General features: G+C 51.2%; 5 protein-coding genes across 5 annotated transcripts; 3 read left to right on the top strand and 2 right to left on the bottom strand.

Annotated features, from left to right (window-relative positions):
• Nucleotides 1–450: 450 nt before the first annotated feature.
• Nucleotides 451–7,832, top strand: JN550_010157 (uncharacterized protein; the record flags this gene model as incomplete). Its single annotated transcript, XM_049308381.1, has 3 exons — nucleotides 451–1,019; nucleotides 1,076–3,440; nucleotides 3,483–7,832. The coding sequence occupies 3 exons, from the start codon at nucleotides 451–453 to the stop codon at nucleotides 7,830–7,832; spliced, it is 7,284 nt and encodes a 2,427-aa protein (XP_049167897.1).
• A 472-nt stretch (nucleotides 7,833–8,304) lies between these two features.
• JN550_010156 (uncharacterized protein) lies at nucleotides 8,305–9,063 on the bottom strand (the record flags this gene model as incomplete). Its single annotated transcript, XM_049308379.1, has 1 exon — nucleotides 8,305–9,063. The coding sequence occupies one exon, from the start codon at nucleotides 9,061–9,063 to the stop codon at nucleotides 8,305–8,307; it is 759 nt and encodes a 252-aa protein (XP_049167896.1).
• Nucleotides 9,064–9,780: 717 nt separating this feature from the next.
• Nucleotides 9,781–12,319, bottom strand: JN550_010155 (uncharacterized protein; the record flags this gene model as incomplete). The annotated part of the gene is made up of 7 exons (XM_049308378.1): nucleotides 9,781–10,023; nucleotides 10,230–10,439; nucleotides 10,488–10,716; nucleotides 10,769–11,223; nucleotides 11,280–11,847; nucleotides 11,899–12,165; nucleotides 12,237–12,319. The coding sequence occupies 7 exons, from the start codon at nucleotides 12,317–12,319 to the stop codon at nucleotides 9,781–9,783; spliced, it is 2,055 nt and encodes a 684-aa protein (XP_049167895.1).
• Nucleotides 12,320–14,961: 2,642 nt separating this feature from the next.
• JN550_010154 (uncharacterized protein) lies at nucleotides 14,962–15,845 on the top strand (the record flags this gene model as incomplete). Its single annotated transcript, XM_049308377.1, has 2 exons — nucleotides 14,962–15,336; nucleotides 15,393–15,845. The coding sequence occupies 2 exons, from the start codon at nucleotides 14,962–14,964 to the stop codon at nucleotides 15,843–15,845; spliced, it is 828 nt and encodes a 275-aa protein (XP_049167894.1).
• Nucleotides 15,846–16,396: 551 nt separating this feature from the next.
• On the top strand, nucleotides 16,397–17,929 carry JN550_010153 (uncharacterized protein; the record flags this gene model as incomplete). Its single annotated transcript, XM_049308376.1, has 3 exons — nucleotides 16,397–17,376; nucleotides 17,453–17,733; nucleotides 17,790–17,929. 3 exons carry the CDS (start codon nucleotides 16,397–16,399, stop codon nucleotides 17,927–17,929), a joined length of 1,401 nt encoding a protein of 466 aa, XP_049167893.1.
• Between the last annotated feature and the right edge of the window lie 911 nt (nucleotides 17,930–18,840).

The following is an 18,840-nucleotide window of genomic DNA, read 5'->3' as shown; positions in this document are numbered from 1 at the left end:
ACCCAAGCACCGACATGCTTGCGAATTGTGCCATCTGCTGGAGAAATTGACACATCGTCGACTCCACGTCGTCAGGTCGACAGGTCGCCCTAACCCTCTTGGCCCACGCTTCCTCAACCTTTTAGGAACCAGGAAAACAGCATCCGAGATTTCAGATTCTCTCATCACGGAACAGTGCACGTCCTCCGTTCGCGTTTTGCCCTCAACTTCGTGCCCTCACAGCACCTGATGGTGAGACCTCAAAGAACGCTTTAGCACCGGTTTGTTCATCCTCCTCCTCCTCAATTACCTTCCCACCTCGATCACACCCTTGCTTGGTTCGAGATCAACTGCTCATCCTACCAGCCTACCCATCCTGTCCACCACGCACCTCCAGCTTTGCACCAAACCACCCAAACGCTTCGGAGGCAACTGGGGGCCGTTCTGAACACCTCTGTTGTTGGAGTCGCAATGGCGCCTCATTCCGGTGCCTCACCTGGTCCCGCCATGGAGCATTATGGTAATGGCCAGGCGACTCATCCGCAGGCTGACGCGAAGGGTCAGAAGCGGAAGCTCGACGAGGCAGCACCAAGTCCTAGCATTTCTGTCAATGAGCCCGAGCCGACAGAAGCAACCCAGCCAAAGCGTGCCAGCAATGCCTTGGATCCTACGCTACCGCCTGTTGGCACTGTGTATGAAGCCTTCCATGACATGATGAAGCGCGTTCTTACGAGCGCCGCAACCGTGTCCAATGACCCGCAGCTTCAAGCCAGTAGATTCCCGGACTTACGCAAGGTGGCCGAGAAAGGTGGCTTTGTGCTCAACGTTGTCACCATGTGCTCGGGAACCGAAGCACCAATTTTCGCCATGAAACTCATACAGGAGGTTTTCTTTGCCGAGTGTGGCCTGGAACTTTTCAAGTTCAAGCATCTCTTCAGTGTCGAAATCGAGCCTTTCAAGCAAACATATATCAGAAGAAACACGGATGCCCTACTGTTTCGAGATGTTTGTGACTTCTATCCGAAGAACCTGACCGAAGCGTAAGTCGAGGTTTTGTCGTATTCCAGATGTATTTACTAATATCGCGGCATTTTAGGCCTACGGCTTTGGGCTCCATGGAGAAAATCCCCAAGAACCCAGACATCCTTTTCGCCGGGACCTCTTGTGTGAGCTTCTCTTCTCTGAACACCCAGAAACAAACAAAATTTCATCCGGCAACCAAGAAGCTTCATACGCTTGTTATGAACACCCAAAGTGACAACCTGGATGCGGACCAAGTGCGCCACTGCCTGGAAACGATTATGTCCCACAGAGCCGATATGGGCGAGTCTGACAGGACATTTTTCTCGGTGTTATCCTACATTCATAACCAACGACCACCCATTGTCATCCTCGAGAACGTGAAGGGTGCGCCATTCGAAGATGCGAAGCAGTATTTCTTCCCTGCCGTTGGCTACGACGCTGATTTTCTCGCTTGTGACACCAAAGATTACTATCTACCCCAGACCCGCGGACGAAAGTACTTGGTCGCTTTCGACAAGTACAAATTTGGTCTGCGAGCCTTTGGCCGCACCAATGCTGCTGCCACGGCCTTCGTCAAATACATGGAACTTCTCAAGCGAAGAGCCTCCGTTGATGTCGAAAAATTCTTCCTGAACCACATGGACAAATCAATTCAGCGAGACATACAGCAGATGGAACACGAGAAGTCAGACAAACCACCGCGGGAGGTTTCTTGGGCCTACAGCCAAGTCCGACATAATCTTGTTCGCGAAGAAGAGAATCTTGGTGACAGCTTTCCGCTCTCTGGAATGAAGAAGACTGGTGAACTGCAGTTTTACGATCGGGCTGACCAGCTCATCATGAAGAAAATACCCCCCCGCGTGGCAGAGGCTGCTGACATCAACCTCCTTCGAGGATGGGTCGCGGAGTACTCCTATGACAATAGGTTCAAGGCTCAGCTGATCGATTTCAGTCAAAACGTTGACAGGAGCAAAGGGTATACCTTCGGGTTGTCTCCTTGTTTGACACCCGCTGGCTTTGCTTTCCTAACCAACCAAGTCCGTTTCTTGACTGGTCGAGAATACTTGATTCTACAAGGCCTGCCTCCCTCGATGATCAACATTGCCAATGAGACCTACGATGAGCTCAAAGACCTCGCGGGAAATGCGATGACCACGACTGTTGTTGGCGCAGCGTTCTTATCTGCGATTCTCGGTCTCGTCAGCCAAGGCTACATCTCGGACGAAACCTTTCCACGCGTAGAACAATGCGGTCCGGACCACATTGGTTCCCTGACCATAAGGTACATCTCGGAGATCATCAAGGGAGATCTCGAGCCTTTTGACATCCTCGATTTGTGGGCGCCTCGGCAGTCATCCGTGGAGAATATCATTGCTCTGGCCGCAAAATACCGTAGCTATTGCTACTGCAATGGTATCACCATGTACAGCTCCCGGCATCTTTACCGTTGCAGGATATGTGGTACGATACGGTGCGGAAATTGCAAAGGGAATCCTCGACATGACTACGAGAAGCTTGACCTTGTGCCATCTCCTATTGGTCACGAGGAAGCGACTAATCTCTTTATGAATCGCCTGCCGCCGGTCATCGAAGGCTTGTTCGATAATAAGCTATCCGAAGCCCTCACGCGAGAGTTCGATCACTTGCCAGAGTCGACATCCGAGTCTTTTAGATCTAAACTCAAGAATGCGATCTTCTGCTTTGAAAAGATCCACCTTGCTGAGACTATCTCAATCTTCTATTCCAGTGGGACTTGGTTCGACCTCAAAATTATGGTCGATGAACACAGTGTCACCTGGTATCTATTCATGAATACGCGCTCAATCCTCATTCCGGCTGCAGACTCCGCCAATCTGGATTTCGGTACTTCTGACAAGGGAAAACACATCAGACAGTTCTGCCTAAGAGGCAAACCATTTGCACGCGCCAGATTGACCCCACGATCTGCATTCGATGCGACGAGAAGCGAAAACAGCACAGGCACTTCCAGTATTCCCAAGGGCGGTGACTGGGCTTTCTGGGCCTTTGATCAGGCTTACCGGGTTGGCAATGATCGATCCAACAGTCTGCTCGTCAATGTCCAGAGGCACGAGGACGGCCCTGATGGCAAGCAAAGCATCACAGTCTCACCAAGGGGGGACTATCACAGCGGCGCCAAAGTTCGAGCCGTGGTCAATCTTCTTTATGGTACGTACATACGCCAGCCTCATTGCGATACTGCAGAAAATTCCTTGTATGTTCATCAGGAAAATGAAGATCTGTACCTCTTCAAGGACCCAGCAAGATATGTGGACGCGAAACTTGATACTTTCGTCTTGTCAAAGAACCCGCGACTCATTCAAGCTCATGAGCATAGAGAGGTTCTGCTCGAATTCGTTCCTCTGGAAGATAACTCGAAGCAGCTGCACTTTCTCGACGTTGGAACACACCTTCTCAAGGTGCGTATGGATGGGTTTTGGGAGGACATCAGCGCTATCTAGGAGAAGCCGTGTCCACCTGCCACTCTGCACACGGGGCTCAAGCAACTTCAAGTCGCTCGAGGGCCATTTCAGTCGTCCACTGTATGCGTCAACAACAACCACGTGATGGCAGAGATGACTATTGACAGACTGCACTTGCCACAGCCTCTGGCCTTGCAGCAAGCACGTTGGAATTTTGACAAGACTAGAGACTGGGTTCTCATCCCCAGTGCCAACCATGCCGAGCTGTTTAAATCAATCGCTTTCGTTCTCCCCACCTTGAGCTGGGCCCTGCCGGATTTGACTATCGACAACTTGCACGTTGGCGCAAGCCTGTGCGTAACTTGTACAACTTCTCTGCCTCAGACTCACTGGATTTTGACCTCTGATTGCAAGAAATGGATACCTATCAACAAACCTGCCGAAGTTCACGCTTTCGAGACTGGCCTGAGACATCAGGCTTCTGCATTCCAAGTCTACTTGGCTTTCGGCATGGACAACCAGGACAGCAATTATTTGTCCATCAGGATCGTGATGAACTCGAACTACCTTGCTCATCGTGCGTTGTCTCTGTTGCCCAACATCGAGCACACTCTGCAGTATGCTCCTCCTACTGTATCTTTGAAAGCAATGATCGAGGCGAACCACTCGGACTCACTATTGGCAAACTTCCGTCCCTTTTCCAATTCTATAACAGTTTTGGATGAGGGAAGTCGATCAACCCAACAACCCTCCTTCGTCAATGGTAACATACTTCATGCTGAGCAGCTTGTGACTGTTGCTTGGATGTTAGAAAGGGAAAAGCATCCTGAGACTTTTGTGGAGCGCGAAGATGTCGAGGAAGTGCCTAGAGACTCTGCATTTCGCGTTGTTGGCCGCGCAGAAAGGACTGTCAAATGCGCTGGTGGTATCGTTGCGGATGATGTTGGATTCGGAAAGACAGTGATCACCCTTGGTCTCATTGCTCTGCAAAGACAGCATGATCTCGATGGCTTCACACAGCGCAAGGCCGAGCAAGTCAAGAGTGGCCTGCAAGCACTAAATGCCACACTTATCATTGTTCCATCACACATTGTCAAGCAATGGGAGGATGAGGTCAAGCGTTTCATCACGGAAAAGTTCGTATCGATCTCCCAACATGGCGATCTCAAAGAGTTCAGAAATTTACACGAAGCCCGGATTGTCATCGTCAGTGATAGCCTGCTCGCAGAACGCACCTATCGTGCGCAACTTTCCAAGTGGGGCTCTAGGCCCGAGCATGAGAAGCCGTCTTCCGCTTCTAGAGATAGGTCATACGAGTTTTGGCATAGCCAATGCGTTGCCAACATTCGCAAGCATCTGGGTCGCTTTCTGAATAGCACAGACAGGGGTGCTCATGAGAAGCTAGCCTTTGATATCTCGGGGCAATATTCCAGTGTTGTTGACGAGATCCGGTCGATGACGGATGAGTGTGTTCAGAAAAGCTCACGCAAAATCACACCAGGGAACCAGGATGCCGATGCGCAGTCTAAACTGGACTCGAAGACTCCTCCGCCGATCAGCCATGAAAAACTTTTCATGCACGAAGACCCATTTCTCCTGGAGTTTTTCAGCTGGTCTCGCATTGTCTGGGATGAAGTGAGCTATAACAATGTGGAAGTAGCTCAGTTTGTGTCGACAGCTTCAGCACCACATAAGTGGCTCCTGTCAGGGACGCCACCCAAGCAGACTCTTGCAGATATCACCAACTTGGCAAGAGTTCTGGGTCTCCATATTGCACGACCCATTGACCTTCGTCTTGGACTTCCAAGAATCTGCCGAGGTCCAGAACTATCTCCTCGAACGGAGGTCGAAGAGTATCACTCACATGGGAAGCTATTTTCGGACAAGATCGCCACGATGCGGCATGAACAAGCAGAAATGTTTCTGCAAAGTTTCTCCTGTGCCAACGAGTCTCCAGTCCTTAAGGTTAAGGTGCATAATCATGTCGTCGTTTCATCTCCAACCCTTGCAGAGGTGGCATTCTACGAGGATATGCAGCAAAGTTGGCGAAGAGCGCAGATGACGCTCGATCAGGTTGAACCGAAGGCTTTTTCACAGATGCTCGAGCACACGGGGTATAAATCAGGTCCGATCCCCAAGAACCTAGCCGCAACATCCCTGGTCTATGCAGCTTCACTCCCAAAGGAAGGCACAACTCTGAATGACAGCCGCGAGGATTGTGTTCAAAATCTGCAGGAGACCAAACGATACATGAAACTCCTCTTCGACAGAATCTTATGGCTAGCCAACCGTCTCAGCAAATGCAACTATGCTGATTCCGACAAGGACGGGCTCTATACTGTAACAGCAACCTTCCGACGACTGCTTGATGGTCTTCAAGATGGCAATTTTGGCATATATAGTGGAGTAGACACATATTGCATATTGCTCAAGGCTGTATTTCCCAACTTGACCGTCAAAAGGAGCGAGCTCCTTCGACAAGCGGTCTCATCCGAAGGACTAGATTTGCTTTCTTTACAGATAGGCGAAATTACTCCGAGGCAGATCGACCCGATTGACTCGACCAAATCACACATGCAGCTTCTGAATGACCTGTATTCGATCAGGGGCATTACATGGACAAACTTTTACACGATAAAGGTTGAAAAGGTCTCGGAGTACGACAGACACAACCTTCTCGAGTTGCTGCGGGAACATATTCCATCTGTTGATGCAATGTCTCTATCCGATGACAATCTGACGGGATTGGTTGTCAGCTATTGCCATGGACAGAGTCCTCCTCGAGCACAGTCAAAGACGACAATTGGGGAGAAGATCGCAAACCTGACAAAAGAAGGAGCTCAAGTCGAGTGTCGAATCCGAGGTCTGAAGTATACGAGCGCCACGTCAGGAAAAGATATGAGAGCCCTGTGCCTCAAAGACGAAGCTGGAGGGGCTGGCTTGGAAAACTACGCATTCCCTACGCCCAAAGCTGCAGCTCCCGGAGAGAACATTCCCTTACTCAACAAGAAGAAAAGAATACGCGGTGCTAACGTATCCGTCACTCGGAATGCTTTCCGGGTTGCAGTCAACATGTTCATCAAGGGACTGAGACTTCTCCATGCCAATGGCAATCAGTTACGACGTGCCGCTGTCTTCTGCAGTATCAACGAAAGTAAGGCGGCCAGGGCCAACGATTCCGCGGATATGCAGGTGCCCCGTTGTTTTGACTGCAGCAGCACCACCAACCTCTTTCTTATCTTCGAATGTGGGCATATACTCTGCCAGCAATGCAAGACCGGCAAGGAACTGTGCGGCGACGGCACCACTGCCTGTCCTTCGGTGCTCGAGTATAATGCAACTGCCCTGGCGACTGTGAAGAAAGAAGGCAGAGTACTGAAGCTCTCTGACGTGTTGAACAGCCCGCCCCATGATCGAGAACCCGCCACGGGCACACCTGAGGTCAAGTCAACTCCCAAGCAAGTTCAGATGAAGCCACCGCCCAAAAAACCTCAGGTCAAGCCATCCTCCAAAAAATGTCAGATGTGGAGCAGCAAGATCCAGTCAATTGTCGACATTGTCAAGCAGATTGATCCTGACCAGAAAGTCGTTGTCTTTGCACAGTATGACCTTCTTCTCGAGACGATCCTGAAAGCTCTCATTGCGGAGAACATCAAGGCCGAGACTACTGCAATCCTGAACAGCAAAACATCCGCTGGCACCGACAAAGAAGCAGATGGCGCCAATTCAAAGATTATACAGGCTTTCAAGGAGAAGGGCGGTGCCCAAGTCCTTGTTCAGAAGCTGAACTCAGCTGAATCAGCTGGCAGTAATCTCACCGTGGCGAACCACGTCATTTTTGCAGCGCCTCTCATCACAGATAACCAGGATGACTATGATGCTTTCATGAAGCAAGCCAGGGGACGATGTTACCGAAGGGGTCAAACAAGAGACGTCCACATCTATCACTGTGTTGTGGAAGGCACCTACGAGGTAAACTTGCTCGGACTGCGAAATAAGTCGCGCATCACTGCAGAGCATGGTCGTGCCCTCGGACAACTCATATCCGCTCGCCCTCTGGCTGAAGATGGCTCCGAAGCGCATGTCACTCCATCAGCTTTGACTGACACGGAGGTTTGGAAGGCTACGGGAGAGATCGACTTCATGACAACCCTTGGCTTGGCCGAAGAAGTGTTCAGAGTGCATGGCGTGCAGTCCCACGACGAGGCTAGGAACGAGGCATGGAGTACTACCGTCACCAACAACACCGATGATGACACAGCTGCAGCCGACACAGCAATGGAAACATCGGCTGCTGCCTCTACCGATGCAACTACAGCAGTCGCATCAACCTCAAATGGCACGCAAGGCGCGGAGGCCGAGCCGTCAGACCGCATGGATCTTGATTAAGTCTTTGACCAAGGCCGTGAGATTTTCCTTTGACCGAGGAGATCATGTATGAGTCGCTGATATGGATGGAGTTCGGTTGCTTTTTTGATCTTAAAATGAAAGAAAAATACAAAAAAAGAAGAGCGAGAGAGAAGAGGACAGAGGCGGCTCCTGTTCTGAAGTTGAGAGGGAGATTCAAAAATGGAGAAAGTCTGGTTGTTCAACACAGCCGCTGCGATTACGACCATACTAGGAAGCAGGAGAACCTGATGATCTCTGTAGGCTGTTTGTTCAACACAACGCCTACCATTTGCTTTGCACTGTACAGTAGAACCAGAAATTGATGATGAATGCGAATAATATGTAAAACCACAACCAAGAGGCTTTGGAGTACTATATCTAGCCTTGAATGTGCTGCAACGTCTGCAGAAGTGTTCATGACTGAAACCATGCACCAACGTGGAAGTGAGCTAGAAAACGATGGTCTATTAATCTATAACTTAGACAGCCTCAATCGCCCAGGGACGTTGGCGGTGATTCTGCAGTTGCTGGACTCCCCACTTCCCAACGTGACCTCCTGGCAATCCTCCACAGCCGTGTCATTTGCAAACTGAACGACAACGAAGTCAATGGCTGAACCCGTCTCCCCAAGAGCTATCATTGGCGCGTGCCACGTGCCAGCACCGTACGTCACCGCCTGGTCCCCGTTGGCGATGAAGGCCCGCAGCCTGCCAACATCGGGTACGCCGCGCCCCGGAAGCTTCAGTCTCGCTGCTTCCTCACCGGTCGGCACCGGCAGCCCCTCGTCCAGGACTCCGGGGGCCAGGGTGGGCGCAACAATGACCAGGTACCCCTTGGACTTGCCGGCGTTGAGCGGCACGAACGTCTGCGTCGTGAAGGGGTGGCGCTCCAGGACCTTGACCTCGACCGTGTCCCGGCCTGGCCCCGCCAGCTCCCGGGCGCCGCACACGAACATGGTCACGCGCGGCGTGGCGGCCGCCTTGCTCGGCGCCGACGGGTACAAGTTGTGCATGGACCCTAGGCCCTTGTACTGGATGGCGGTCCCCTGGTTGGCGGAGATGGCACCGCACGGCAGCGCACCGGCTGCGATGGAGGCTGGGCTCGTGTTGGATGGCAGCGAGCCTGGCCGCGGGTTGGACAGGACGTCGCCGAAGGGGGCGAACGCCTCCCTTGTAAGAGGCACCGCCGTGAGGTGCAGCGATTGCGTGACGGGGAGCTTTTGCACGATCATGTTTGCTCCGGAGGCCCTCGACAGGAATGAGTTGATGCAGGCCCAGATTCGTCCGGAGCTCGTGGGCGGCGCTATAAATGTGACGGTCCGGGATCAAGCGCCGAAAGCCACTGCTTCGGGAGCTGGCATATGTCGGCGCTCTCCGGGTACTGGCCTAGATCCGAAAAGATGGACTGTGGTACCACCAACAACAGGCTTAGCGTGGTATGCTAACAGGCACTAACTAAACGTCTCCAACAGGCCTGAACCACTGGCTGAGATCGCTGGGTCGTCCGTCGCGCCGCCCTGGCAGGATTCGTCCGGCGCATCGGTGCGGCACAGCAGCTTTCGCCGCCCCGGCTTCAGGCAGACGCGCCAGCATGGCGCTCATTGATCTTTCGCTCTCTTATGGTGATGCGGGTTGGGTTTATCAGTTCAAAGCATAGTGAGCGACTGCGGTAAGCGGCGTCTTTGAGTCTGTCGCTGGATGCAGGATTGGGCTCTGCGAGACTCTGCGCAGGCTCAACTCTTCGCCATTGAAGCCTACTCCTCTGAGCTCAGATAGCGGCAGGTCAGTCGTATTCAGGCCCGATATGTGGACCCTTGACACTGATATGCGACAGTTCTGCTTATTTCGCGAAGACGCGCTCTCAAGCATGAGTCTGTGTTGTGGTCTTTTCAGCAGGAGGCCGGCTAGGCCATCCCCAAATACTGAGAATGAACTTCAAGGAGTCGAGTTCACACCTCGGTCCTCATTTGCAAGCGCGCGGGCACCACATCCCCCACCGCCTGCAGATGTAGAGAATCCAGAACTAGCCGGATACTATGCCCCAGCAGCACCTCCTGTCGTTGCGTCTCCAACGACGTACACCGCGGCGCGGCAGTTGCGGGGGTTCTACGAACCAGAACCCACGGGCTCACAGCTGCCCTTACGTCCACGTCCACGTCCACAGCCACCCTTGTTTCGTCCTGAACGGCCCGCTTTACCGTCAAAGTCAGTCTATACGTAAATCGAAATTCGCAATGGGTTCAGACTTCAGGCCGGTGTGACACGATCATGATTAGGCACCAGGGAGTTACGGCGTTAGTAGTGGCCTTGTGGGTCTGCTAATATATCTTCTACAAAGTACAATACAATAGCATAGTAACAGATACCAGCGCGCGTTTCTATATCACTTCAACCATACCCAAATCCATCTTCCAAATTGCTTCACGTTTCCCTTGATGAACAGATTGTCCGTGTCTACGAGTGCCAACTCCCCTCTCCTGGGAATTGAGGTCGCTATCTCTGGACGAGGAATCTGCAGCTCATTTGTGGCTCGTCTTTGCCACCCGAGCGGATTCCATCCCCAGAACTTGATCTGGTACAATACAACGATCAGGGCCAGGATCACCAGCTGAATCTACATCAGTTAACTACTCCTTGAACCCGATCGGAAACTCACGGCGATATAGCAGGCAACAAAGTCCTGGATACCCGTCGGGGGCACAAGCGTGCGCCACCCGTTGAATAGAATCAGGACCGAGCAACCAAAGAGTGCGTAGCAAGCACGGATGTATTGACCATGTGACTTGTAAGGATACTGGGGTCCATCGCGGTCATATAATCGACGGATTTCAGGAGCGTCCTTATTCTCAATATTTTCGTCTCGGCCCTCGGCTGCAGCTTTTATACTACATCACTGTCAACTTCAAGACGTTTGTCCTATTCCAAGGCGTTACCCACCTCCGAAAGAACGACAGGTAGCTGGCTGCGAGAAGCCCGTATGTAATCATCAAGGACGTAACACAGAACCGGACCATTCGACCAAGTACGACCTCTGAATTCTCATTCACGGCCAACAACCCCAGCATTCCGAAAGCTGCACTGACAAAGACAGCCGCATGGGGTACTCCATAGCTAGTTCGTTCTAGACGACGTCTGAAAGAATGGATCGGCCTGATGTCCGGCCAGACGTCTGGGATGCTTGCCAAGGCATGAAGTGTCCTAGAGGCGTTGTAAAGACCATTAGCGCCGGCGGTGGCGGCAGAGAAGATGATGAAATCATTGATGAAGAGTGGCCAGCCTTTGAGTCGATTCAGAACTGTTGATATGACCCATACACAGTTATGGCCGTATCCAAAGAATATGACATTCTTGTCCTCGAGCAAAGGATAAGTATACGGTACGTTCGTTCCTACCTGTCAGTCATTGTCAATGGCGATCTCAAGCAAGACAGATTCTTGGTTCAACTCACGGTAAAAGCAGCGAGAGCGTATAGTAATATGATGCGTAGCGCAATTTTCCGTGTACCGATCTTAACTGTTTCTTCGGTTCTCAGGTCTCTGTTCTCGGCTGCGGTTATGGCAATAGTCTCGAAGCCTATTAGACCAAACAAGCATGACGACAATGCATCCCATACTGCGCCTAATTGTGCCCCACCTCCTGATACAACATACCCGTTTGGCAGAGTCATATTCGTTGATGCAAAGGAGTACGGGCTGTTGTAGGTCCACATTGGCTCTTTGCCCGTTGGCAGCCGAACTTGTAGAATGACGTTCAGGATGATCATCGTGACGATGAATATCATCTTAATCAAACCAAATATGTACTCAAGCCGGCCAAGCTGACGTACTGGAAGCATGTTGACTAGTACCATGGCTATGAGGAAGCAGAACACTAAAACTGCCGGCGAGACTCTCGGGTGGTATTCCAGCGTTGGCTCGGGATACTCTGCCTCCGCCAGTAGTTCTGGGGGGTATCGGAATTGGAATATGTGCGTGATGGCGACGAGTTCGGCAGACACGAGAATTATCCAAGAGAACCTGCTTCCTCGTCAGGACGCTAACATCGTGAAAGCTGATTCAAGTCCAAACCATGTCATCCACCCTCCTGCATAGCCTAACGACTCATCAAGGAAGCGTCGAGGAAACTCAATGATGGGGCCCTTCACTGGGAATAATGCTGCCATCTCACCTAGACATGCAGCGCTGGACCACATCACAGTGCCAGCCAACACAAAACAGATTGTGGCGAGCCCCGGGCCTACGAGATAGATGACCCGTCCGGTCTGGAGGAAAAGTCCAATGCCAATGCATTGCGAAAAGCTCATCATGTTGACATGACGCTCTGACAGCATAGGCCTTTATTACAGTCAGCGTCACTGATAGTTAAGCATGGCTCTCCATCTCATGAAGAACGCATAGTAACTGACCTGAGTTGGCTCGAAGGACCCTTGGCCGCGCTTGCTGCTAATGCAGTCGCCGAGCTTGCCTGAACCCGTTTTTCGCTGTCCATGATGATAGTTGGCTGGCTTGGCCGTCTGGTTTTTATTCGTATATGCAAAATCGGTTCAGAAGATTGGAATTCTTTCAAAAGTGAAGGTTCCAGGTTGAGAGGTTCGGAAACTAGGGGTGGCACACATCCCCAAAAAGGCGCCCTTCCCTCATATTCTGAGACTCGCATCTTGAACTGTGATGGTATCGGACAGATCATCCTTCAGACTTCTTCAGATTTATTACCATTTTCGGCTAGCTTGTTTGATACACCATGTGGCAGGTAGCCACCGTGTTACAGCCGGTACAGATCCAGTGAACAAGGCTCTCATGGCATTCTCAACTGACAAATTGAGTCCTTGTCATTGGCCATCATCCGTCGGCTGCCGCCAAACTTACCAAACCCTTGGGTAAGATCTCACTTGGAAATTCAATGATCGTCGATGAAGCGTTCCTCTAGATAATGAAGGCGCCTTTGTGAGTCAGTTCGGCGTGTTATGTCCCGCCAGAGATTGTGACCCCAGCACGCGCGCAGCAACTTGGTCTTACGGCGGCAAAGCCTTGATAGGCCAAGTTCCAGTACTAGCCCCCCGGGATGGTCGTTGGGGATACACAGCATATGTATATCCGGATGGGTTTCATATGATTCGTTCAAATCCAGTTGACCTAAGCCTTACGCTGTATTAGTAGTCTTGCAGCTGAGACAAATCAAACCCGGGCTAGGTCTCATCGTAGCCTTGTCTTGATCTGCATGCGTGTACCCCGTATTCCTAGGCATCCGGATATGACTTACTCCAACAACATACATACAGCCATTAATTACATGTATAAGAACGAAAGGAGGCATCATGATGGTACATAATAGACTCTGTTGCCCATTCTTTCGGGCTTAGTGCATACAGACGATATTCCAACGACTGTTCGTCAATAATCGGCGCATGCTGCGATTTCAGATGAATAGAATCTGGTGTATCTCTGTATTTGTACAAGAGTTCCTGCTATTATGCAAATTTCCATCCTGTTAAGTACAGTGCTGCTAAATCATCTCCTTCTTTAAAGTGCTCGGTGCAGGAATAGCCCGAAGGATTGATGCAGCCTGACCAAATTAAGACACATTACGCATGGTGGCAGGACCATCTGAGACAACGAGCTCATTATGAATTCAGCACCTAAAATAACGATGTACCTGTACCCAAAGTACAGTAAGTAGATGTGACAACTACAACTACCCTCGCGCGCTACTGGGTTGCTGATCTTACTCCGCGAAAAGGTTCTGTTGACGATACTGCACCATACTTGGCTAGAAGTACTTCACGTGGACTGTATGTTTCGTAGATGAGTATATTAGAGGACGCCCAATCCAGGAACATATTACTTCGGAATGCAACAGTCGCAAACCATACCCTCGAGCACCAGCACGCGAACATCAGCCCAAGACCTGAATGCTCGTGGTGCGGGAGGGCTTGAACCTGGACACCGAGGAACTCTTCTGCCCAGCACCGGTTACTGATAAGGTGCGGCCGCCTTTATGAGACAGCCGCTGTCTAGAGACTATAAACCTATTTGCGGTGGACACGTGTTCACACCACCAACCACTCAGCCGTTCTTAGTTTTCGAGGTTATCATCTTCGATTTGGCCAAGGATTTGACAGGATGAGGATACAGCAAAGATGAGTGAAGCAGAAGAGAAAATTCCGGTTCTTGATTCACGCTCTGAACTATATTCGGTGCTGGACTGCCCAAGTCTACACATAATACCATCTGATCAAATTGGTCCAATCCGGAAGCACTTGGAAGTCAGTGTAAGGATGGGTCCCTTCTCAAATATAGTTAAATCACGCTGATGAGTTCAGACTGGTTTACTGGGCTTGGAGCGCTCACCCTCGTACTGTCCAATTTGCGGGCAACCTATAACAAGAACACGGCAGATTCCTGCTTCGTGTTTCTGGCTAGATGAGGCATCTCATACCAAAGGTCATGTAACATCAAGACATTTAACTCCCCTGGAGCATCGTTTGTTACCTTCATGTCCTGAAGTCGTTCAACCAGACCAATTGCAAGAGTATGATATTGCCAGAACCATTTCAGACACCTCTCAAATCTCGCAGCTGCAGACCTCGTCCTCGAAGGACGAGGCGCAGGTTGCGGCCTTTCGCGCTCTCAGCTCAACGTTACCAGAGCCACTTCACTGCGAGCAAACCACCCACCGCGATATTCAAGCCTCGACTACTGGGCAAACATTGCCTAGCGAAAGGTCAAAAAGCAGCCTCTTCAACCTCAAATGGCCATCAAGGATACGCAGTCGGCAGCACATGAAGGACTTTAGGCCGAGCTCAAGGTGTTCCCAAGAGATCATGGGCTCTTCTCTGCCCAAATGGTTGTCCTTCTCTTTTTCTCTCACGGGGAAGTATTTAATCATATGGAAGAGAGATAGTGGATCGCTTGTACGTATCGAGTTCGACACTAACGGCGGACGTTTACTCGACTTCGATTCCCTCATACCACAAGGTGGCGACGGTGATAAATCGGTGAATATACGTTTCGCTGTCGAAGGCAATCAATGGATTGCTATCGTACTGTCTCATAACATACTACATACCAGGGTAAGATTCTCGCCTGGGTTGAGTAGCCAAGAGCTGACGATGCCAGCGTCTTTCGCTTCTCATGTTCCACGTCAGCGGTCTGCCTGAATTCACCAGTCTTCATCAACTTGATGAACACGCAGAGCCTAGATGCCTAACCATATCACCAGATAATGCTTACATAGCCATCGGTTTCGGTGCAAAGGTTCTTCTTTTTCGCTACCAAGGAGCGGAGCAGCAATGGCTTAGGATTTTACATGTACTTGAGTTCGATTTTGCTGCTAACATCCGCTTTCAAGCACTAAGCTTCTCAGCTGACAGTACATGTCTGGCTGTGGCTTCGCAGAAGAGAGGAACCACCAGGACACAAGACGACGACACAGTCTACAGTAGCGTCTGGCGATGCGAGCCAGGGGCGAATGCTCCTCTAAAGCTCTGGACTTGTCAGATGCCGACGGTGAGATTCACTGTATTTTCTCGACGTGGCGCAATGGACAACTCACATGACCTCAGGACGGACAAGGACTCACGGCGATACATTTCCACCCGGCCCTCTCACTTGGCATGGTCATCGGTCTTATCGCAACTCCTTATCCACTCTTCCTCTCGCCCGCCACCCAGACATTACCCCCTATCCCCACAACGATTTCAGACTTCCGTATGCGTTGTTGCTGTACTTCGCCGCCACCCAGCAGTAACATTCTTTACCTGATGGATGTTCGTAACAGAGTCTTCCAGGTTGATCTTCAGTTACAAAGCCTGAGGCAAATTGCTGACCTGAACACCATGCGAGGTGCTTTGAAGCCGCAGGAAGAGGCAGCAGCACTGAGCATCACTCCAGATGGACTATTGAGAGTGTTTTGGAGGCAAGCACAAGATCTATGGTGTGTTGAAATCAAGGAGCATTTGATGCCGCAAAAGAAGAACCTCCGCGACATATGGGTGGAGGCGGTTGGGGATGGGTGAGATATGGGCGGAACAACGTACGATCAGCACACTGGCGGGCTCAGTCGTGTTGCTGCGCTACCTCGGTGAGACTACATATGAGCCAGTCAATGAATGCACTTCATTGCACTGTTTGGACAACTATGTGTGTCTATGTGGCAAGGGGATAGTTCGATCAAAGGGCGTATGAGAGTGCAGTAATTCACGTTTGCTTGAAACCTATCGAAGCAGTACTACAAATCGCTGCTTCCAAATTCACGTATTCTAAGCTTAATCTGTCGCCGGCTTATTCATATGGTGAATTTCTTACTACAGACACCGTGATCTAATTCATTCACGCCGTCATTAGGTGTACTGAGTATGGGCCGGCCTCAACGCTTGTCTCCATAAGTTGAGATATCCAATCTCTGTCATACCTTTCTAGGTGTCAACTGGTCAAAGTAGACATCTTGTCGCCAATTCATCACTTTCCCGACCTACATCACTTCCTACACCTTTCGGGCTGCCTTAACGACGTCAAAATCCGTCATAATTGACTACTTTCAACATCGTGAGTACCAGCATCGATGACCATGAGTGGTACAGAAGGCATTTCATCCGGCGACCCAAGTTGCTCGGCGACGGTCCCTCCTGCAGGAGTGTCAAATGAGGCAACAGAGTCTCCTGAGCCCTCGTACACCACACGATCTACTGTCCCCGTGGATTTGGCATCCGCCCCGCCTTCTGACCCTGCAGAAGAGCCAACACTCCTCAAACCCTTCAATAATCCCGCGGAGGGTGAAGCAGCCAGCAATCAGACCGAAGCGGCGACAGCCAATCACTCTCATATGGAATCTTTACTTAGTCCATCTGCGCCGAATACAAGTCATTCACCAACGACGAGTGGGGCTGCCGATTCGCAGGCACATACGATTGTAGCTCTCGCCTCGTCGGACAATTATCACACAAGAGCTGCATCGCCCGTTGAAGCCGGTCTTCCTGCTCCTGCTGCTCATCCCAGCTTGACTCAACCCTCTGGCTCACTTCCAACTGCTGATACAGCAGTACGCAGCTCTGCAATCGACCACCAGGTATCAGATACTTCTCGGGACGTCAATATGGCTGAAGCACCTCCACCTGCGGCTGCAACTGTGACCGAACCCGGCCAAAACGCGTCAGCTCCTACCAGAGATGCAAGCGGCGGAGCTGCTGCCGCTGCCGCTGCTGCTCCTGCCACTACTGCTCCTGCCGCTGCTGCGCCGAATGCAAGCCCTATACCGACTGCAGCAAACGATTCGGACTCTGCCACTGCGGGTAATCGACCAGGCGTCAGAGTTGGAGCTCGTCGATCTGGTCCGCGGGGCATAAATCTACATGTTCACTGGGACGACGAGGCAGGCTCTTCCGGACAGCCTCCCAACCAGCCCCCGAACCCTCCGCCTGCCGCACATGCTGCAGCCCCGGAGCCAGATCCGCACGACCCTCGTAATCCTGCTGCTAGACCTCTAAACCCTGGCCGTTATGTGCCAGCCCAGAACGTCAACCATGGCATCCCGGTTACGGTGCTTCATCAGTATGTTCTACTTTATCAAACTACTCAGTCTTCTTTGTTGTTCGCAACGTCAGAATCAGACACTGACATCTCTTAGCCCACAGCCGACTTCTTTCGTCACCCCGCAGCCACTCCATTTCGCTGTGCAGAACCCGATAGCCCCTTGCGCCTATCCAAACACAGCCGCTTCCATCAACCAGCAGCCCGCAGTAGTCGTTATGGGCCAACAGCCGACTGCCGCAGCTGTTGGAACCCCCAGTTTCCCATGGGCAAGCCCGCACCCGATGGTGACCGCCGCCTCGCAGAACTATCTGGTTATGAACCCTCCTGTTGTATCCCCAGCGGTTCAGGCCCCGCCCATCGGAACGAGCTCATGGTGTATGTCTATCCCCTTGGATTTAATGCTCCTGGTGCTCGTTGCTAACGTATCGTAGGCTACCCTAACTGGCGCCAGTCGCCTTTCCATAATGGCACTGGGCACTGGAGAACCAACCCTCCGATCATTGTGGGCAACCAGGGTTCTCGGCCCGTAGTGATTCCCACCCAGAGCCACCACGTGTTCTACTACTCGTAGAGACCACTCGAGTCTCCCTGAATGTTCCGGATGGTCTCCTGCGACCAAGTTCAACCCGTTGAGCCAATGACGACGAAATCCGCACCGGGGGAAGACTGTTGTAGCTATGGTCCATGGTGTGTTTTCTATCAAGACACGCCTTTGATTTCATGGGACAGGCAAGGGGTTAATGCTATGAAACTCTTCTATGACGGCCAGAAAGCACTAGATACCTAGGTATAGAGCGAGGATTGCGCCTGTCCTGCTAGGTCGTGGCCTTGCCTTCCAACTGTGATACACATCTTGAACTTGGATATGCCACTATCAATCGGTCTTCCTATGCATTGAGTACGATTAACAAAGAGTGTAAACAGCAATTTCCGAGGAACACACCACGGTTTCGATGGCATCAACCAATCGGGTTGATAGTACAATTGAATTACGGGCATATTGGCCGGAACCATATATGCACAATAACGCATGGTCTTCAAGCAACTGAAGCATCCATACAAACCGTTTTCAAATTTGCGAGCACTCATCCGACAAGAAAAGACCTAGTCCCATAGTTCCATATTCATATCGTGCGTATTAGTAGGATTAGGATGTCACTGATAGTCGACAAGCATGTTTTGCATCACGAACGGCAAGTCTCAATAACCCTGCAAGAGAATGACGATGCTTTCCAGGCTACCAGCAACTGATTCAGCAACCTCAGTGGTTCAGTGGCGGCGAGAAGTCCCCGCAGGGCTGCCAAGAGTCCTGCAGACCCTGGATTCCAGGGTTCTTCACCCCAGATCAATTGCCGAAGGAAGTGAGCGAGATCGACGGGCTAACGTCAACGGCCAGGGGTGAGCGACAATGACGTTGAAAGAGATACAAAACACCAAAGTATGGGTTTCAACGTCGCCATGGCCAGGAATAATCCCTAGATT

This window comes from Neoarthrinium moseri (assembly GCF_022829205.1).
Source record: "Neoarthrinium moseri strain CBS 164.80 chromosome Unknown scaffold50_Wmoseri_CBS_16480, whole genome shotgun sequence".
NCBI lineage: Eukaryota > Fungi > Ascomycota > Sordariomycetes > Amphisphaeriales > Apiosporaceae > Neoarthrinium > Neoarthrinium moseri.
The sequence above is the reverse complement of the archived record's forward strand: the minus strand, read 5'-3'. Positions and strand labels throughout refer to the sequence as shown.